The sequence below is a fragment of the Eschrichtius robustus genome, chromosome 6 (assembly GCF_028021215.1).
Source record: "Eschrichtius robustus isolate mEscRob2 chromosome 6, mEscRob2.pri, whole genome shotgun sequence".
In the NCBI taxonomy this organism is placed as follows: domain Eukaryota; kingdom Metazoa; phylum Chordata; class Mammalia; order Artiodactyla; family Eschrichtiidae; genus Eschrichtius; species Eschrichtius robustus.
This window is the reverse complement of record NC_090829.1, coordinates 16903931-16924997: the sequence shown is the minus strand read 5'-3', so window position 1 is coordinate 16924997 and position 21067 is coordinate 16903931. Positions and strand designations below refer to the sequence as shown.

At 52.0% G+C, this 21067-nt stretch overlaps 1 protein-coding gene across 1 annotated transcript in view; it reads right to left on the bottom strand.

The window, feature by feature from the left end:
- EPHB1 (EPH receptor B1) overlaps positions 1–18344 on the bottom strand; it is a 285410-nt gene extending 267066 nt beyond the window's left edge. The window contains exons 1-2 of the mRNA XM_068545612.1: positions 18323–18344; positions 17950–18014 (exon numbers count right to left, since the gene is read on the bottom strand). Coding sequence (XP_068401713.1) covers positions 17950–18014; positions 18323–18344 — 87 coding nt within the window. The remainder of the gene's footprint in view (positions 1–17949; positions 18015–18322) is intronic.
- Positions 18345–21067: the final 2723 nt, after the last annotated feature.

Below are 21067 nucleotides of genomic sequence, written 5' to 3'. Positions count from 1 at the left end.
ATTGTACACTTAAAACGAGTAAATTTTATGACAAGTAACTAATAACTAACATAGTTTTTTCTGAAAAACACTCTTTGTTTTCTGGTCCAGCCTACACCTCAACACCCAACAATGCTGGCCTGGTCTCTATTATCCACAAACAGTATGCCCCTGGCAACTTCGTGCCCAATTTGTCACCACAATTTGCCATTTCTTCCAGAACGAAGTTCCTCCTATCTGACCTCTTGCTTGCTTTCCGTGGCCATGCACTAGGGCTAGTATTACCTCATGCCTGGACTCATGCCCTGGCCTGCTGTTTGGTCAGAGAGTAATGACAGCAGACCAGGCAAGAGACAGCCAGGGCTCAAGCCAGGGCCACATCCTCTCCCATCACTCAGAGACGGTGCCCATTTTTGTCTCCTGATATTGTTGCTAATGTTCTGAAGCCTTTCTTCTACCCCATCCTCATCCCATCTCAACTCCTCCAAGACACAGAACCGGAGAATAACAACCTGGCTGGAAGCCACTATAGTTCATGTTGACCAAGACCTTTTGTTGACAAATGGGCATACTGAGGCCCAGAGACACAATAGTGGCCCGGAGTCAGGCAGCTGATGGGTGGCAGAGCCTAGCGCTCTCGGCAGCCTTTCCTTTGAGGGGCCTCAAGTCTTATTTCTCCCATGATGCCTTCCCAGCTTATATTCAGCTACCATCTTCCCAAATGCTTCAAGTATGGTTGAGCTATTCCACACAATTTAGCATTTGATAATACACTGCTTTGAACGATTCGTTAATTGCTTTGGTTTCCGCTACCAGGATGTGAGCTCCTTGAGGACAGGGAATTATGTTTTGACTAATTTATTAGTTCTGTCGACAGCGAAATGATTCTGTGCATTTAGCTTTGCAACACTGGTATTACATGATGACGTTTTTATTCAGCGATGTCTGGGACCAGTGAAATCCACAGGTTTCTTGGGGCTCTACCCTTACTCCCTTCTCCTCTCACTTTTTATCCTGGGTGATCTCAACCACACACAAGGCTGCAACCACCATGCGGTACATTACCTCTTCCCAGTGCTCAGACTTGTTTATCCAGCTGCCTGCTGGATATCTCCTCGTAACCTCCTGGAACTCACCTCCTTGCTCTCTGCAGTCCTGCTGCAGTCTCACAAATCCAACCTCCACCCACCCTCCCCAACGTGGACTTGCCCCCTAGAAGGCTGGACTGTGTTAGGGACCTCCTGATATTCCCAGTGCCTAGCCCTCCGTACATACTGACAAATTGAGGGAATGAGCAAGTTCCTGGTCTGTTCCTCAGCCCCTGGTCCTTGGCTGGGGACTTATAGCAGGTGCCACCAGGCTAACTTGTCCCTGGGAGAAGAAGAAACAAAGCAGCCTTGCACAACCAGCAGAATATTAACAACCTTTGAAAGGGCATTATTATTGATGCCAATGGACCGCCTGTCCTTGAGATAAACATAATGAAGAAAACAATGACACCCATTAGAAAGTACTTGTTCGGCTTTCAGATCAGGACTTTGATGTATGATAAAGACCCCTGTAGGTTCCTCCAAGATCTCGGTTTCTCAGACTGGCTTGTTGGAGTCAGAACCTGCAGGTCTGTGGCTCTGGAGTAGCCCCCGAGTGCCTGCTGGCATTTGCTGTCTGGCCGATTGTGCGCATATGTGTGTATAGAACACACCGTTCTCCTTCAGAACCACTGCCATGAACTCCACTCACTGGTCCATCGACACTGCCCTTCTAGAACAACCTTCAGAAACACTAACACATTCTTTATCCCCCAAGGGTGGGTTTGGATTTCAGAAGCAGGCAAAGGTCCTCTGGAGCCCAATCTGATGAGTCAGACGGATGAGCAAGCTAAGAAATACTAGTTCTTGGTCAAAAATGGAGAACCACCATAAAATGAAGTTAAGAAGAGGGAGCTGATGCTACTTATGCCTCTGAAGACAGTCCCAAGCATGGAGTTCTGGAAAGATCTATGATCGCTGGCCCTTCCTTGGACTGCTGCACCTCCCTGGGCCGACGCTGCCCCTCCCAGAGCGCCCAGTGGCTGCCGTGGTGCTGCATCACAGCAGCTGCTGAGAACAAGCCACTTGCACAGGGCCTGTCCAGGAAGGGGTGCTCCTCCGGACACTGCTATTTAAGGTGAGGACAGAAATCATTGAAATTGGCATTTGGGCCTCTATCAGCCTAACAAGAGGCTCTTCTGATTTGTTTCCAACCCAGTTTATTGAACTCTTTTTTAAAATAAAGAATTGAGCACCTACTACATCCCCAAGTAGTGGTCTTAGGTGTTGGTGACACAGCAGCGACTAAGAGACAAAGTCCTGCTCCCATGGGCCTGATAATCTAATGGAGCAAACCAGAAGATGAACAAGCAAACCAATTAATAGTATAAAGTTGAACAGTGTTAAATACTACTGAGGAGCAGGTAAGGGGTTAGCGAGTGACAGCTGGCAGTGGGGTCGTCAGAGGTCTCCTTTTGGGTAGCGATCTGAATGACACTCAGGAGCCCCCAGCCTGGAGGGCACATGTGGGAGAAGCACCCCAGGCTCAGGGAACAAGAACAGACTCTCTGGCGGAAGAGTGTTGCCGGCATGTTGCCGAGAAAGCCAGGATGCCGGGGCGGCTGCCAAGCGGCATAGGGCAGGGGGAAAGTGGGAGGAGGGGAGGCAGGAGAGGTGGCCGCGGGGCAGGCGGACCCCACCTTTGCCAGTTACAGCTCTGCAACCACACACAGCTTTCCGAGCTTCAGTTTCCTCATCTGCAAAACGCTCTTTACCCTGCAGGGTGTCACGAGGACTGCAAGATCATCACCTAGGTAAGTAATCACCTAGCACTGAGCCTGCAAGCAACCACCATTCACTAAGTAGCAGCTATTATCATTACCATCAGCAGCAGCACCGCTGTTATGCTAACCTGAGCATCCTGCTCTGGCTGACGCGTCAGGGTGTGGAAATCATCTCCTCCGTTTTAGATAAATAATCCTACCCTTCCGTCAGCAGAAACTGCAGGGACTAAAGGGCTGAACTCGGTCTCCTTACAGACCCAGAGGGGCAGCCAGCAGCCTTCTCCCCACCCCTCCCGGAATCTCCAGGGCTGCCTCTGGGCAGGTTTCAGCATGGGACCCCTTCCCTCAGCCAGGCAGTCCCTGGCCCACTGTCAGCCACCAGACCACAGGGAGACAAAATTGGACACACATCACAGGCTTTGCTCCCACTCAGCTTGCATTTGGGCACAAACTTTTGTTTGCAGGAACCTGCTATTTTGCAAACAGTCGCCATCACCACACCCCGTAGGACCCTAACTCCCATGGCACTGCTCAATCAGGGGAAATCCAGAGACCTGCTTTCAGGCTCCCAGTAAGAGATGGCTGCTCTCTGAACAAGAAGAGAAGCCCATTGAGGCCTGGGCCACACACGACTTCACAGAGCCCACAGGAAGCCAGAGATTCTTCAGGACAGCAGATGGCTCGGGCAGGGCTGGAGCCACCGCCGCCAATCAGCCTGGATCCCAAGAACACAGCTCCTGTGTAGACAGTAAACTAAGCCTGAAAGAGTTTGGATATTAGACAAGCTTGAGGGCTAATTAAAATGTAAAACGTGGTCCGTGGGGCATAAATTCCTACAAGCCCAGAGGGATCTACCATTTAGTACACCAACCGAGCAAGGCGGCCATGTACTCAGTGGCTCCCCCGAGGGCTGTGAGCCCTGGCTCACCTCCCAGTATGCTTCATTTACCTCCTGATGTACTGGGCTGGGAGGACACGTTGGCCCCTGGTCATCACCATGGCCCTATGTGGTGTGCCAAGGCTTGGGGCAGCCACTGCTTCTGAGAGCCCAGAGCCTCGAAAGGGCTCAAAGCACAAAGCGATGCATTTTCTAAAGGGTGCATAAGATGCAGAAGAGCAGGGGATAGGGGTGACAGACACAATTAGAATATGGAAAGAATTAGAGTATGGAAAACATACTTATTGTTTCCCAAAGCGGTCTCTAGAAATCTCCACAAAATCCTTCTGGAAATTTGGATGGTGGAAAAATGCAAGAAATACTGTGTCGAGGTGGGAGTGAGAGAAACGGTCCCAAGCATAACATACCCAGGTTGTTCGGAAGGAGATTTTTGTGCTGAGCAGCAAAGGGTTGGGATGAAGAAGCACTGCTGTCACCCTGCCTAACCCTGAACCCCAGAGGTCATGGTGACCCCTGGCTTAGCTCAGAAGTTCAATGCACAGACTCTGGAGTCAGCCAGACCCAGCCCTGTGACCATGGACATGTCTTTAAACCTCCCTGAGCCTCGGTTTCCTTCTCTAACACAGGGATACTCAGGGTACCTACCTCACCAGATGGCTGTGAGGATTAAACGTGGTAATGCACCGAAGTCAACCTGAATAAGAGGCCCCTGCAAGTTGTGGCTATCAGCCCTCTGAGCACATCTCTCTGAGCACCAGGCATTTCTCCTTGAAAGTCTTGCTCTCCCTCCGTGATGTGTATGATCTACAACTCTCTCCTGTCTGTCTAGTTGTCTGCACCTGTGCATCATCTTTGGTGTGTGCACGTGTGCATATGTGCGCATACGTATGTACATGTGTGCATGCATGCCTGGGTGTGCGTGTGTGTGTGTGTGTGTGTGTAGCTGGGGGCGCTGGCTGTGGCCCAGGTGGGGCCCGTGTGCCCTCCCTTGGGTATATGCCCACCCGTCAAATGCCGTATAAGCTCTAGTCAGCCCACTCCCAGCCAGGGAGAGCCCCTCACTACACAGAGACGCCATGGCTATGGGCCATGGGAGCCACATTAACAGAGGGCAAGGCCAGCCAGCCCGAGGTCCAGATGGCTTGCATCTCGGCATCCTGGCACATTTCACAGCCCAGTCTCTCAGCACGCCAGGAGAAACACTGAAGGCTTGTGCCTCGGGTGGGGGCTCCTTGTCCACAGCACCGGGGCCACTGTAACTTCCACCAGGCAGCAGCATTTGGTACCAGGCCCTGCCTGGAGTGGGGTCCTCGGCCATTATGACAGCTGCCGCTGCTGTTGACACTGAAACAGTGACAAATTCATCCTTCTGACAAGATCCCTTTTAAATAATTCACAGGGAGCTGGGGATTAAGACACTGTTTCTCTCTGGCTCTGTTGAGATTTAAAACACCTCCAGCTGGGGTATTTAAAGAGCATATAATGGGCTGCCCCTCTTGGGTCTCCCCTCCCCCTTTCCTCCTCTTTCCCATTTCCCAAACTCACCACCCCCCCACCAGCCAGCACTATAACAAGGAGGCCCAGAAAATAAGAAAGAAAAAAAAGGAGGGAACCAGTGCTTGGCTGGTCACTATGGCAACGGTGGCAGGGTATTCAGCTGTCATTATCCCAGCGCCTCACACATGTGATTATCTTAAGCTGTCGGTTGAATGCAGTCCCCACTGCTGTCCAACAAGGCCTTGTCGAACAAGGCAGGGGCAGGAGCTGCGGGTCCCAGGCCGCACCCCCCCCACCCCCGGCCTGGAACTGCTCTGCCCAGGCCTGGGCTCCATTGATGAGGAGCAGTTACCCCTGGGAGAGACTGATGGCATTTCCCTGTAGCCTGGAGGGATTTCCGCTCAGCACGCATAGCCAAGGCCAGCACACTGGGTTACAGGCCAAGGAGATGGGCTCTTCATTCCATGAGTGCAAAGAGTTTTGATTGAATGTGGGCAGGCTGGCTGTGGCCAGCTGCAGCTGTCCTGGAGACAAGGGAGCAAGCCACGGGGGAGGAAGAGACTGGCCTTCCTAGAGGAGCTCCTGGCATCATTCCCATTCTCAGGGTGCAGGAAAATCAAATCTGACCTGGGAAGGGGACACACTCCCTTCCATCCTGGCCCCTCCCCAACTCTGGGAATGTGGTCACTGTGTGTGATCCACTTTGAGGGACTGTGGCTGCTGGAGCTTGGTCCTGGGAAGCCTGGGGAGGACTTTGATCTCATGCTTTTGCCTCCTGGACTTTGCTTCAGACTGCTGCTGGGCTGAGGTTCCCAGGTCCCCCAACATTCTCTGAATGACACGATCACTGGTCACCCCCCACTAGGAAACACCCCCCACTAGGTACCACCCTCCTCTAGGCACTACCCCCACTAGGCATCACCCCTCACTAGGCATCACCCCCCACTAGGCACCACTCCGGGTCCATTGTCCCTTTCAAAACTCTGCTCCCAGAATAAGCCCATTTCTGTAGATGTGCTCAGGCCAGCACAGCATGCAATGCGACCACAATAACCTGTGACTTGCCCCTGCCTTTCCTGAACCTGCATCTTGTGGTCAGTCCCCATGAATATGTGGCCAGCCACACGGAAGTTCCCACCACCTGAGGCACTGCCTACCCGGGTCACCCCTGGCTTGTTTCTCACAGTGACCCATTTACACCTAAACGCAAGTGTGGACCATTACCACTGACCATGTCAGTTTGAAGACGGAGCTCTCACTGAGCAAGATACGGCTGAATCTTGATTCAAACATCTTTCACGTGGTTGTCCTTTGTGACACTGGGAAATGTGCTGGGCATGCCTCTCTCCACCAGGAAGAGTGGTGAGTGGGACAGTACGTATGGAGATGAGGGTGTGCCACGACTAGACACCCCCCATTCTGTTAGCAGAGGAGCACCTCACACGCAGGAGCGGCTGGGTCAGCTGAACTGACACGGGGGCCACTGGATGGGAAACAGCAGCTCACGGAGGCCCCTCACCTCTCTCCCTTCCCAGGAGTCCTCACTTCCTGAGCATTTGCCAAGGCCTGGGGGCAGGAGCTGACCACAGGCTCCTCCATCACCATCTGGAACCAGCCATCCCCAGGGACCACCTGTGTCCTCCTCTGGCTCCCTGGCCAGGCCTCACCTGCCCCGGGAACAGGGCTGCTCCCTCAAGGCTCTTCTTGGGCTTGCTGCTCTGCCCCCAAACCCCACACATCACACAGCGCTTGCTCCACCCCTCCCCAAACAGCCTGCTTTAAAAAGCAATTCATGGGCGCTTAACGTGTGTACGTTTCACTGTCAAACCTACCCTTTCCCTTTGTAGAAAACTGGGAAACTTCTTCCTCTCCTTGCCCCCTGTTCTCTGGTTTCTCAACAATGTTTGACTCACCCTTCCTCACTCTCATCCAGGGGCAGAAGTACAAGTACAGGAGTGAGCTCTGTGGTCAGACAGGCCTGGGGTCAGTCTCGGCAAAACCCCTAAGCAGTCCTGTGACTTTGGATCATTGGCCCGAGCCTCAGTGTCTGCTCTGGAAAATGGGAGAAATACCCGCCTGGCTTGCGGGGTCCTGGTGAGAATTCAGCAAAGTGATACAAGTGATGTTCAGTGCCTGGTACACAGCTGGTACTTAATTAACAGTAACTAGTAGTAGCAGTAGTTATCACTATTCCTAATAAAAGCGCTATGAGTAATAACAGGGTGCACCCTCTGATGGTATTCTCGCCAGAGCCACAGCCTGACAGAAAGGCTGGAAATCTGATCTTGCATCTCAGGGGCCCCCTCACCCATCAATTCCTACCCTCATCCCGTGCAAGTTAAGTCCCTCAGACAAGAATCACTGAGACCACTAGCACTAGTCAGGGCAAGTGGTATTGACTAAGCTTTGGTGTTTCCAAAGAAGGTAAACACAATTTATGCTGTCAACCACTCTGTAAATAAGATCTTACATTACCCATGTGACAGAGGCAGAAGATGGGCTCAGAGAAGTTAAAGAACTCAGAGGAAAATGGAAATAAACCCAGCATATTAGATTGCAAATCCTGGGTTTGCTCCTTGATGCTATGGGAAGTACAGTGGGATTCAGGCCAAAGGATTCTTCTCCCTTGGGCTGCAGCTGGAGGTAAGGCCAAGGGTGCACCCCCAGGGCTGCCCTGTTCCCGCACAAGCTCGGCTTGTCCTTCCAGAGCCAGAAGATCCATGTCTTTTGCCCACCCTGACGCCCCTTCTCCATCCGTTTTCCTCCTGTCCATCTTCTCCAGGCCTCTTAACTCCGCCTCACCTTCCTTCTAATGCTTCGTCCTCCCCTGTAATGTATTTCTTTCCTTCACCAGTGAGACCACTGGGGAGCTGTGCGTTCGGGCCGTCAGGGCAACGCGCCCCTGCGGACCCCCCTCAGCTGCATCCTGGTGCCTGTGTCAGGAGCCCCGTTTCCTTCCAGGGCCCCGAGGGCCACTCCAGCCTTCACCTGAGAAGAGCTGTCACCAGGCAGCTGGTCCTCAGCCTCACATGTCGGTGGGAGAAAGGTTTCCAGAGTTCGGACAAGGCGTGCCAGGGATTTGCCATCCTAGGGGAGGTTTTAGAGAAAAGACACCTATCTGTCCGGACAAATGAGGGTTAAGCCGGCCTCTGAGAGGGGGAGGGGGGCTGGGTAACCTCTAGGGTTCCCTCCCAGAGTTTGCGGACAGAAATATCTCCTGCTCTGCTGATGAATGAGTCTGCAAGGCATTTCCAAGAGCAAGAAAATCAATCTGCCAGACAGTAAGGTTCTGGTGAACCACCACAACTCCCAAAGTTCTTTAACACAGCAACTTGGAGAAGCATCTCTCCCTCAGTCAATCTCTCTCTCCACTCCACCCACATCCTTCCCCCCCCACACACACACATATATGCAGTCATACCCGATGTATTTCTGTTGCAGGAAGGGGGACCCCTTCAGGGCCCAAGAATGGGCTCTTGTCTAACACTCGTAAATGAATTGTCCAAGGAGACACACGCACTGTCAAAGCAAGAGACTTTATTGGGAAGGGGCGCCTGGGCGGAGAGCATCAGGGTAAGGGAAACCAGGAGAACTGCTCTGTCACGTGACTGGCTGTCTCCAGTTTTATGGTAACGGGGTTAGTTTCCAGGTTGTCTCTGGCCAGTCATCTTGCTTGGCCCATATTTGGTCTGACTCAGTGTCCTTCCCCTGGTGCGCGCATCTCTCAGCCAAGATGGATTCCAACGTGAAGGATTCTGGGAGGTTAGAGCAGGACATAGGGACTGGCGTCTCCTCCCTCCTTCTGGCCCCTCCCGAATTCTCCGGTTAGTTTTCATGGCAGCACCGTGTTCCTTATCGGTACCTCTTGCTTCGATGCAACTCGTGCAAGTGGCTATCATCATGCCTGGCCCAGGCAGGCAGTTTCGGTCAACGGTTCCCTAGCGTTTCTGCAACCAGTGCAATGATTAATATTCTACTCAATGTAATAATTCATATTCTAACCAATGACACTGGTCATCTGTAACATTCTAGTCACCTCTCTGTCAAAGGCACACACGTGCCCACAGAAAAGAGCTCATATAAAAGCCCTGTGACAGACAGCAACCACACAAGATGAAGCCGAGCAGAACGGTGCCCTTGTCCAGCCCACCTCTCCTCCCCTGGGATCCACCAGCCTCGGCCAACCCACCCCAGGGCTGTCACACTTCCCAGAGCAGCATCTGAACCCCGTGGAGTGCCTTCCACCTCCCCAGGGTCCTGCCCCCATGGCTCTGTCCTGATCCCCCAGGCCTTTGTCTATCACTCTCTCTGTCAAGCAGGTGATTTTAAACTTCCATTCCTAAAAGACACATATTATATAAAAAAAAAAATGTTTTAAGTGCCTTGGGGTGTTTTGTTCCTCATTGTTTCATAAAAGTGACATTAATAGCCAGAGAAGAGCACTGCTGAGTGCAATTACAGAGGATGTTTCAGGTATGAAAGCTGTTTTGAGCCTGCTAATGTTTCCTAATTACAGGCCTTTTGGTAGCGAGAGAAAAAGATAAAGAGTGGGTGGGAGGCCCAGGGTGGGAGCTCTGACTTATCTCAGGGGTTTACCTGAAGAGGGCAGGGGAGGGGTGGGAAGGGGAGAGGGAGCAGGGAGGTCAGAGGCCCACCTGCTGGGAGGCAGGGCCCCTCCCAGAGGAGAAAGCAGTACTAATTCCTGGGTAACAGCTCAGGGAAAGGATACCACCCATGACCTGAACTGTGAGAAAAACCTTTTAGATACTGAACCTGAATTCAAGGAACCCTCAGCAACTCAAGCTGGCAGTTCCTTTGGAAGCCACCCTCTGGAGACACTGTAGCATTTCACTGGGAAAGAGGGTACAGCCTGGTTGCCAGCAGGAGAGCAGGCTGGATGTTAGAACTGGCGCTTTCTAGCCATGTGACCAGAGGCAATTTAACAGCTGTTCTGTGCCTCAGTTTCCTCATCTGTAAAACGGGGCTGTTATGAGGATTGATGCACGCCTGGCTGTAAAGCACATGGGGCCTGTGATACAGTGCTAGATTTCCTCTTTCTCTGCCGAGCACCTGTTCAGTTCTCTGGTACCCACATCCCGATTCCTTCTGGGGAATTACTCCCTCCAGCCTGTCAGCCCAAGGCTTCTGGTGGGCTCAGCACAACACGGGGCTGGAACACAGGACCTGGGAGTACCATTCAGTACTTCCTGGATGCAGGGACTGGATCAGGGCAGGCACGGGAGTCAAACTGATCCAGTCAGGCCCATTCAGGGCTAATTCCAGGGCTTCTGCTGGGGGGACCAGGAGGAGGTGCTTGGTCTTCCCCAGGGGACATGGATGGATGTGGTTGTAGGGGCGGGAGCCTCTGCAGACTTCTTATTACCAAGAGGAGGCCCAGCATGGAGCCAACACCAGGGGAATAGAGAGAGGAAAAAGAGTGTGGGAGGAGAGAGAGAGATTGATCCTAAGGATCTGGACCAGCCGCACATGAAGCCACATCAGCCACTGGACCATTCATTTACATGAGCCAAGACACCTTCCTTAAGATTGACTTATGCTTTGCTGTCCCTGGCCACCAGGAAGCCCTGACTGATACAAAAGTGTGGCTCCCAGCAATCAGCAACCAGGTCCAACGCCCCCAAGTCCCAGGCAGGGGTTCCAGTCTGAGAAAGGATGACCAACTCTGTCCCGCTCTGCCTGCCTGCCCCTGGCATGGCCGGAAATTCAAAACCCGTACAACTCCATTCACAGAATCATTTTGCCCAGAGTTAAATGTCTCTTGGAGTTGCCTAATTTAGCTCAGACTTTTCTGTCTTAATTAGCATGATTGAGTCATCAAAGGAAGAAAAGAGAAAATCCAGACCTCCAGAGGGTGAGTACTATGCTAACACTTCCTGAGTGTTTACCCAGGAAAACTTTTCACCGACATGGTTTCACGTATGGAACAGGTCCCATCCTCACTCTGCTGAGCAGAGGAGGAAACCGGGACTGAAGGAGTCTGCATGACGGGCCCACGATCACGCAGCCAGGGAGCTGCAGGGCGGGAACGGGAGCCAGGTTATTTGATGTCAAGGCCTGAGGCCTTCACTGCTCCATAAACCTCTCACCCATCAGACCAGCTAAATTTCAATTGATTTTGCTTGGCCTTGGAACGAATGGGATGTTATTAGGGCGGATTTCTCTCCAGAGCATGCTGTCCTTATTCCCAGGAGGTGGGCAGCTGGCGAGGGTGCCTGGATCTGACAGACAAGGAGACAGGAAGCTGCCAGGAGGGTCCCCACGCGGACAAGGAGGGCTGTGAGGGAGGAAGACACCGGTGCACCGCTCTCATGGGCGTGCATCCTGTGTGGGGAGTTAATTTATCAGATACAGGCATTCAAATGAAGGTCGTTCCCTTCACACTGGCCTCCCTGGAAGCTCTCCACTTAGTCCAATAATCCTCTCATCATTTAAGATTTTTCCAGAACTGTGGGAACTGCTTGCAGAGGCATAAGGTGAAATAAGCTCGTTTAACTTCATACACACACACACACACACACACACACACACACACACACACATCACATCACATAGAAATACAAACATATATCACATAGAAATACTCAGATGCACATATATACACAGACACACACACATATACATACATGTACCTGGATACACACACATGCAAACACACATATCACATATATATACACACACAGATGCACAGACACATACATATACACACATGCACACACACATGGAGCACAGGCAGGCACACAGCCAGCCTGCTTATCCTGAAGGCTCATCAGGCTTGGCTCCAGATTCCTTTTCCATCGTTCTTCGATCAACCTCCCCCACTTCCCATGATGAAGATTTGCCAATATTAAAGTAGAGAACAGAGCATGTCATGGGCCGTGGTTTCAAAGGGCAGCACAGATGGAGTTGCAGTCTGGAAGCCCGTGGAGCGCTCTTTGAAGGTAACTCAGGATCTGTAGATGGTCACACGGGGGCCACACATCCCACAGACACAGAAACCTACACATACAGAGGTCACTGGCCGCCCACATGCAAATAGCCAGTGAGCCCTGGCAAAACTCTGTGAAAGTAAAAGGGCTTGCTTGGATTTCCAGCAAGCAAGTGGAAGAAGCCTCACTATCAGAGGAACCCAGGCTCACCTTCCTAATCCACCACAGCCAGTGTCTGAAAGCAACTGGGACCTTCTGGTGGGTGTCCTCGTCTCCTCTCTCATGCTCATCTCAGGAGAGGTGGCCCCATCTGCATCACTAATTAACTTCTTTAAAAAGATATGAACAATCAATTGGGTATTGAGAGGCCTACAACAAACATTTTATTGGGCTACAATAAACCCAAATTGAGCATCTCCTAAATTCAGAACCCTGGGTTGAAGATGCAGGGAAGTCTCATGAATGCTCCAGCCCTTCCTCATTTATTTGGCCAACAGACATTTACTGGAGCCTGTCCCCTGCTGGACCAGTGCTGGGCACCAGGGACGGAGATGAAGCCACTCCATTCTCTGGCCGGTGGGAGAAAGCACACATCAACACAGGTTTATGGACAGTACATTAGAAGTCGGCACCAAGCCCTCTGCTTTAAGAAGAGGACCTCTACCACAGAGTCCTGGTGGGGAGGGGCGTCCAGGAGGGCTCCCTGAGGGGAGGAGGACGGAGCTGACACTTGCGGGACAGAGAGTGATGCAAGGAGGGAGGGCAGTGGAAAAGGAAAATGGTGGAGAGGGCCAGGCAGCATCTAGGAACTGGCGCGGACTGCTAAGATGGACCATGCGACCACGAAGACTAGCACTTACTGAGCTCTGCCGGTGGCCGAGCACAGCACCGAGGGTTTGACCGCGGGACCTCTCGGAGCGCCCCCGCTGCCCAGAGCTCCTGAAATTGAAGGTCAGGACCCTTCCGGCGCAGGGCTGGAAACAAGGGCTTGGGAGAGGTAACTGAAGGCAGCCTGAGGGAGGAGGGTGAGGTCAGCAGGGTCATGGGTGAGGGTCCCAGGATGCCCTCTGATGGTACCTCAGCCCCTCCCTGGCATTTGTTACTTTAGAAACGTATTTGTTACTTTCTCCCTCTGCTCACCAGGTGGCCTCTGATTCCGGTTAAAACTAAAGGCTTTCAATTAAAGCTCCAATTAGATTATAAAGCAACATTTTGCCATTTGAACAGAAATACTTTCTGCTTTTGACACGTAATATTATAATCCACTTTCCAGCAATATAGCTGAAAACAATTTGCGGGCTATGTGTGGGTGGGCAGTCCAACTCCTTCCCACATCTGGCAGTCCTCAAGTACAGGGGTGAAGATAACTAGTGACCCCATAAAAGGAGGTCTCTTGGTCTCTCTCTGGGGAGCCCACCTCACAGACAGTGCACTGTGGATAGGGTTCATTGAAATGCCAGCTGTGCCCCCTGGCAGAATCATGGTGCCTCTTCTGGATGAGGCCAACCCAGTTCCCTGGAGACCCATAGGCTACCAGAACAATGCCCGCCCACCCTTCAACATCTTACGCATGCATGGTATCCTGACTGCAGGGACCATCTGAGGCCTTTGTCCCCTTTCTGGGGTTGTGGGGACAATTTCCTCCCCCACTGGATCCCAGGAAGATGTGGACCACCCACCCAGCCTCCTGACTTCTCAAATGCCCGGCCCTGGCCCCACTCTCTGGACCCCTTCATCACCCAGAAGTACTCTGTCTTAAATCTAAGCCCTGACGCAAGGCCACAGCCTCCGGTCCTCCTCCAGTCTCACCAAGACCCTCATCTGGGCCCCCGTACTTTGTCACATGGTCAGTCCCTCCTGGCTTCACTCTTCTTCTCGTGGGGTCGATGCCACGCTGCAAGATGCCGACCCCCTGCTGCCAACATCCTCAGCTCCTGACCCTCCGGACCCACCATTCTTGCACAGCCATAACTCAGGGCGACTCCGCCGCCAGGTACACCTGATCGGGGCCGTCACAAACACACGGCCTCGACCTCAGCTAGGCCCTTATTCCAGCCACATTCCTTCCAGACACGTCCAGCCTCTCTCCAAGTCACCAGCAGTGGCAGTTACTTCACACCTTTTCCTCCCTCCTAAAACCTGCTACTCAAGACTCCCTACCTCATAACCTGTGTAAAGCTATCAACAATGCCTGAACTTGTATGGTACTCAGTTCACAAGTGGGAAGACGAAGGTTCAGTGAAGCGGAGTAACTCACCCAAGGTCACACAGCTAGTAAACATCAGAGCTGGGATTCAAGCCTGGCTGTCCTACTCTGGATTTAAGCATTCTCTCTTCTCCGACTCCCTGGCTCTCAATCCCCTCTGCAGTGGTAGTGGCATGTGGGCAGGGGAAAGTATTTTATCACACACATTGTTTACAATTTCTGGCCAATGTTTGTTGATAATAAAAAGGAAAAAAGAAAAAAAAAGAAAAGACTCCCCACGTCCACTCTCCAAACATCCCCTCCAGCCTCAGAGAGAAGGTAGGAAGTTGAAAGACTTTTCTCTTTGATGGCTTCTGTCTCCAATCCTGAGCACGCCCATCTCTCTGAAGGCACCTGGTCACTGCACTGCCATTTCAACAGCAAAGGAGTCCCGTCCCCTGAAAGGCACCCACGCCCACAGCCCCCCGTTCCCTCCGCCCCACACGCTCTGTATTCTCTCTCCTCACGGGCTGCTGCTTCCATCTCCTCACCTCCCACTGACCCTTCAACGCCCTGATTTCTGGCTTCTGACCCCGGTCCCCTCTGAAGCCATCAGCACGGGTCACCAACAGGGTCCCTGTTACCAAGCCCAGTGGAAACATGCAACACCCAGCAGCACTTTTGCCCCACTTCCTCCTTGATGCCTCCTCCCTTGGCTTCCTGAGAAGACCACCTCTTGGTTTTCTCCTGCCTCCCAGGCCACTCCTTCTCATGCCCGTTTCAGGCTCCTCTTTCTCTATTTGACACTCCAGTCAGGTCACCCATCCCAAGTTCTCACCTCTTCCCCCTCCAGACACTCTCCCTGGGAGACTGCAGCCACCCCCTGGGCTCGCCTCCCACTCGTGAGGCTGCCTTCTCATTCCACTGCCCTGGAGTCACGTGCTAATGGGCCCCTCCCCAGGGGTGCCCAGGGGCACTTCAGCTTCAGGAGCTCAGCCCCCTTCCACCAAGCGTGCTCCTCCTCCTGTGTCCTCATCTCCAAGAACGACACCAGCAGCCACCCACTTGCCCAAGTCAAGAACTGTCAACAAATATATGTTGAAATATACGTAGTGAACTAGGTGCCAGTTTCCAGTGGTGAACGAATAGAGTGCAGGCCGCCATGGAGACCACACTGTGGCCAAAGTGGGGGAGGGGCGGAGATGGGTCCAATACTAACACAGAGAGATGTAAAATTTGCAGCTGTGAAAAGTGCTGTGAAGTAAAGCTCCCCGGCCCTGAGACGACCTGTGACGGAGGACCTAACGTGGCTGGGGATGCAGTGAAGGTATCCCGAGGATGGGCCGAGTGAGCTGAGGCCTGAAGACAAGAGAGGAAAGTCAAGAACGGCTCTGGTTTCTGGCCTTCACAATGTGCTAAGACGGTGCCCACGTGTGCCGGTGGGGGAAGGAAAGGAGGGTGAATTCTGCTCGGGCCAGGTTGAGCAGCCAGTGAAAGACAGGGCAGTTGGATATGTGAGCTGGGCCAGGGACAAACTTGGGAGTCACCGGTGTGTTCACGGAATCAGAGGCAACTCTCCAGGACGAGAACACAGGGAGGTGGGGCGAGAGCTTGGGTGGAAGTATAGTCCTAGATCCGCCCTCTCGCCCAGGCCAAGGGGCTGCCTGACCCTCCTGCTGCTGCCCTAAACCAGACGGGCTCAGAAGCTGCTCAGGGAGAACTATCTGGTGGTGCGTCCCTGGGAGAAGAGCAATGAGGGAAAGGCCGCCGAGCGTGGCTGGTAACCAGGGAAGGGTAAGCAGAGAGCAGCCCAGCCAGCTGCCGTCTCTACAGTGCATCTCTTGACTTTGAATGTTTCCCTAAAGGATGATCTTCCTTGGGAAAGGAGATGAGAAGTTTAAAGAAGACAGGTGGTGTGTACAAAAATCAAGGGAAAAATGAACCATAAATCACATCATTGCCTCGTGAGAAAACATGCAAACCTTCAAACAACAACGTCACTTGTAAAAGAGTGGCAACTTCTTAATGTCCAGGCCACCTGAAGAGCTGGCGCCTCGTCGGCCTTGCATAAAGTCCCTACTGGGAGTGGGAAGTGTTCCCCAGTGGCCCACAGTGTTCCCAGCAGGATTTGGACTTCGTCAGAGTGGGCAAGATGTGCCCCTGCTCCCACCCCTGCTTTGGGAAACACAGCTCATGCTAGACTTTGCCCTCCTGCCCCAAGGCTTGATGCCTGCACCTAGGGTGGTGAAAGTGAGAAACCAGGGGAGAAGGTGCGGGTGAGGCCACAGCCTGCCTCGGGCCCTGAATCCCAGTGTCTTTAAGGCAGAAGTGGGTGTGTTAGGACTGGCTGTGACGTGCACCCCAGGGTGCAGAGAGGCCCTGGGCTGCAGGTGACCAAAGGTAGGGAGGAGAGAGGAGGTGTGGGGCAGCTAAGGGGGCCTAGCCCACCCCACCCCTGCCAGCTTCACCTCCTTGCCGGGATGAAGTGTCCACACACTTCTCCCGCCCTCTCCCTTCATGATTAAGCCCCACAGCGAGCCCGTCACTCAAGTCAGGGATGCGAATCTCATCCCTACTCCTCTCTCTGCCTCTCTTCTCCACAGTCCATCCATTGCCAAACGCTGCCAATGCCTCCTGCTTAGCTTTGCTCCAACTGTCCTAAGTATCCCGTTTTAATTTGCCGCTTCCGACCCATCTGAGGCAGCTAAAAGAACCTCTTAAAGGCCTTTCTCTCAACTGTTCCCTACAATCCTGTCAGCAAGCGTGACAAGATCCGTCCATTACCTATAGGATAAATCCAAACTGCTAGCTCAGCACAGCGGTCCCAGTTCCCCACCCTGTGTCCCAGCCAATCCACACCCCGGCCCAACCTCAGCACTGCCCACACCCTGCCCTGGTCCAGACACACAGACTCTTGCTCTTACACCTTTTCACGACCCCATCCCTTTTAACCAGCTATTCCTCCTACTCGGAATATCTTTGCAGTTCCCCATTCACTACCTGTCGAACTCCTACTCCCTCTCCAAAACCCAGCTCGTGTGCACCTTCTCTATAAAGGCTTCATGTCTCCCTCTGAAGTGCCTCACTCCCAGCTCTGTGCCCACACCTGCCTGTCGACCTCTCCACTGCCACAAAGGAGAGATGCATTTCAGCTCATTCATGAACATGGTGGATCCCACAGGAGGCCGTGAGCTCCTCAAGGCTGCTTCATCATTGTAGCTGGTCTGGCCAGCTGCATGAGCACTGAACAAATGAATGCAGAACATCTCTCTAAGGAAATGTCAGATGAAAGAGAACCTTGGCCCTTCTGAACTCCAGCTCCTCCTCATGCCCTTGCCTTTCTGCAGCCCCATGGGTGGCACGGATGTCTGCCCCATCACCACTGGCCTGAGGGCCCAGCTATTGGCAGCCACTGGCCCCAGTCCCACACAGACTCAGGTCACCTGGAGGACTGATGGTCTGCAACTCCACACCAGGGAGCAGCTCGGTCTGAAGGCCCTGCTGCTGCCTCTCTGTGGATGGACCGTGGACACAGCCATTCACGCCTATATTCCACGTCCCAAAGGGGCAAGTCGGGCTCTGCTCCCACGACTACTCATCAGGATTGAAGGATGGATGGTCTGACACTCACCCCTGATGCGGGATTGGCGGTCCAGCCCAGCTCTGCAGTAGCCGTCCTGGTGTCCATTAATGTTTCTGCAGATCAAAAAAAGAAAAAATGGTGAATCAGAAGGGTGACTGGACAGTGGCCCTTATGTTCTTGAAGTTACTTATGACTGTAAATATCAGTGATAGGAGCCCTGGGCTCCTTTGCCAAGCCCACGGCTCGGAGGAGGAAGAGGTCTGCTAGGAGGATGCAGCTCGTGGCAGAGCTAGGCACAGACCTCAGGTGTCCTGACGCTAAGTCTCTACCTGAATGACTCCAAGCCACCTGGGTGGGGTGAAGTCATCTGCCTACTCATCACTTTAACCCTGAGATGCAGCTTCTTCCCACAGCACTCTACCTCTGGGGTCTTCCCAGGCCATGTTGACCCAGTAGCCAAACCTAATTCCTTCCTCAAGCCTTCCTTGGCCACCTCCTTCTGCCCTCTTCCTCCCCGCTCCTTACCCACCCTCCAACCTCATCTGCCTGCCCTCCTTTCTCTCCACCCTTTTCCTCCGCCTCCCCTCAGGCCTCCGTGTTGACACTCTTGGCCGATTTCCCTTCAACCCCTCTGGCCCCAACACTCAGCCCTCCTGCAGGTCCCTTTGCCCCTGCGCCCAGATACATGGCCAGCCCCTTTCCCAAGACTCTGCTGCAGGCTCACACAGCTTTGGCAAAGCCCTTACCCCGAACATAAATGCACATCTCAGACCCCAAGGGCCTGCTTCCTGGTCACCAATCCCTCTGGCCAGTAAGGGAAAGACAGGCACCCTGACTTGGCTGTGAGCTCCCAGGGGCCACCAGGGTGGCTACAGTACACACGCCGAGATCACCAGGCACCATGTAGTGATCATAGAGCTGATATTTATTATACCTGTTTTCTGGCAGTTAGTAGTAAAGTGTCCTGAAAACGGGGCAGCTTTTTCTTTTTTCTTTCTTTCCTTTTCAATCTACTATTGACGTCTGTCAGCCCCACCTCTCAAGGGAAACTCCTCCCCAAAGGCTGATAAGAGCTCTGATCAGCAAATCCAAGAGCCCCCTTGTTTTGTTTGTTTGTTTGTTTTAACAGCTTTATTGAGGTAGAAATCACATGCAATAAACTGCGCATAATTAAAGCATACAATTTGGTAAGTTTTGACATATATTTATAACCATCACCACAATCAAGATAATAAACATATCTGTCATTCCCAGAAGTTTCCTGTCCCTCTGTAATCCCTCCTTCCCTCCTACCCCTGCCCCACCCTGCCACTGTCCCCAGGCAATGGCTGGTCTGCTTTCTGTCACTATAGGTTAACTGGCATTTTCTAGAATTTTACATCAATGGAATCATATAGTATATACTGTTTTCTTAATCTGGCTTCTTTCACTCAACACAGTTGTTTTTAAGATTCATCATGTTTGTGTGTAACAATAGTTCTTTCCTTTTTATCACCAAGTAATATTCCATTGTATGGAGAGACTGCATTTTGTCTACAGTTCACCTGTCATTTCCAGTTTGGGGCTATTACGTGAGAGTTCCAGTTCCTCCACATCCTCACCAACACTTGGCAGGGTCAGTCATTTTTAATTTTGGCCATTTTAACAGAAGTGCAGTGGTATCTCATTGTGGTTTTAATTTTCATTTCCTTAATAAAGAATGATGTTAAGCAGCTTCTCACATGATTTTTTGTCATCTGTATCTTTCTTAGTGAAGCATCTGTTTAATCTTTCCATTTTTAAATTGGGTTGCTTGTTTCCCTGTTGTTGAGTTTGGTAACTTTTTTTTAATTTATTTGGCTATGTCGGGTCTTAGTTGTGGCACACGGGTCGTTGCAGCATGCAGGATCTTTCACTGCAGCAGGTGGGCTCTTTGCTGTGGTGCGCGGGCTCCAGAGCACACGGGCTCAGTAGTTGTGGCTCGCGGTCTTAGGTGCCCCACGGCATGTGGGATCTTAGTTCCCCGGCCAAGGATCGAACCCGCGTCACTTGCATTGGAAGGCAGATTCTTAACCACTGGGCCACCAGGGAATTCCTGGTAACTTCTTTATATCTTCTGGATACAAGTCCTTTATCAGACGTACGCTCTGCAAATATTTTCTCCCACTCTATGGCTTATCTTTTCATCCCTTTAACAGCGCCTTTCAAAAAGCAGAAGTTTGGGCTTCCCTGGTGGCACAGTGGTTGAGAATCTGCCTGCCAATGCAGGGGACATGGGTTCGAGCCCTGGTCTGGGAGGATCCCACATGCCGCAGAGCAAATGGGCCCGTGAGCCACAACTACTGAGCCTGCACGTCTGGAGCCTGTGCCCTGCAACAAGAGAGGCCACGACAGTGAAAGGCCCAAGCACCACGATGAAGAGTGGCCCCCACTTGCCGCAACTAGAGAAAGCCCTCGCACAGAAACGAAGACCCAACACAGCCAAAAATAAATAAATAAATAAAAGTAAAATTTAAAAAAAAAAAAAAGCAGAAGTTTTAAATTTTGGAGAAGTCTAATTTTTGAATTTTTTCTTTTATGGTTTGGTGTCATATCTAAGAAATCTTTGCCTAACCCAAGACCGCAAAGATTTTTCTCCTACTTAGGTCTATGATCTATTTTGAGTTAATTTTTGCGTAAGGTGGGAGCTCTGAGTCAAATATACAATTTTTTTTCTTTTCATATGGGTATACAGTGTTCCAGAGGGGCACCTTTTAAAATCACACAATGGGGCGGTTTAGGCTAGTGGAGGTGTCTTATGCACTTGAATTTCCCAGGGCATGTATCAAAGGACCAGGCACAGCACGCCCTAGCTGCACAGGTGCTCAACAAACACAGGCACAGGAAATAGACATGACGTGTTGTTTTGGTTTCTCCCTCTTCTGTTTCCTTTTCTCCTGAACATCCTTCCCGCTGTGAACATTCATTCACTGCTCAGTGCTTCAGGCAGGAGATGGGAAGTATGAAGGCAGAAGGCAGAATCTTGGTTGGGCCCCCTGGAAAATAGAAGGACTCCTGGCATAAACCAAAGGTTTGGGAAGAAACCCACCCTATGGGCAGGACTGAAGGGGTGAAAATAGAGTGATAAATGAGGAGCTCTGTTGAGCAAAAGGGTCCCCTACACTCTCGTCTCCAAGTGCTCAATCCC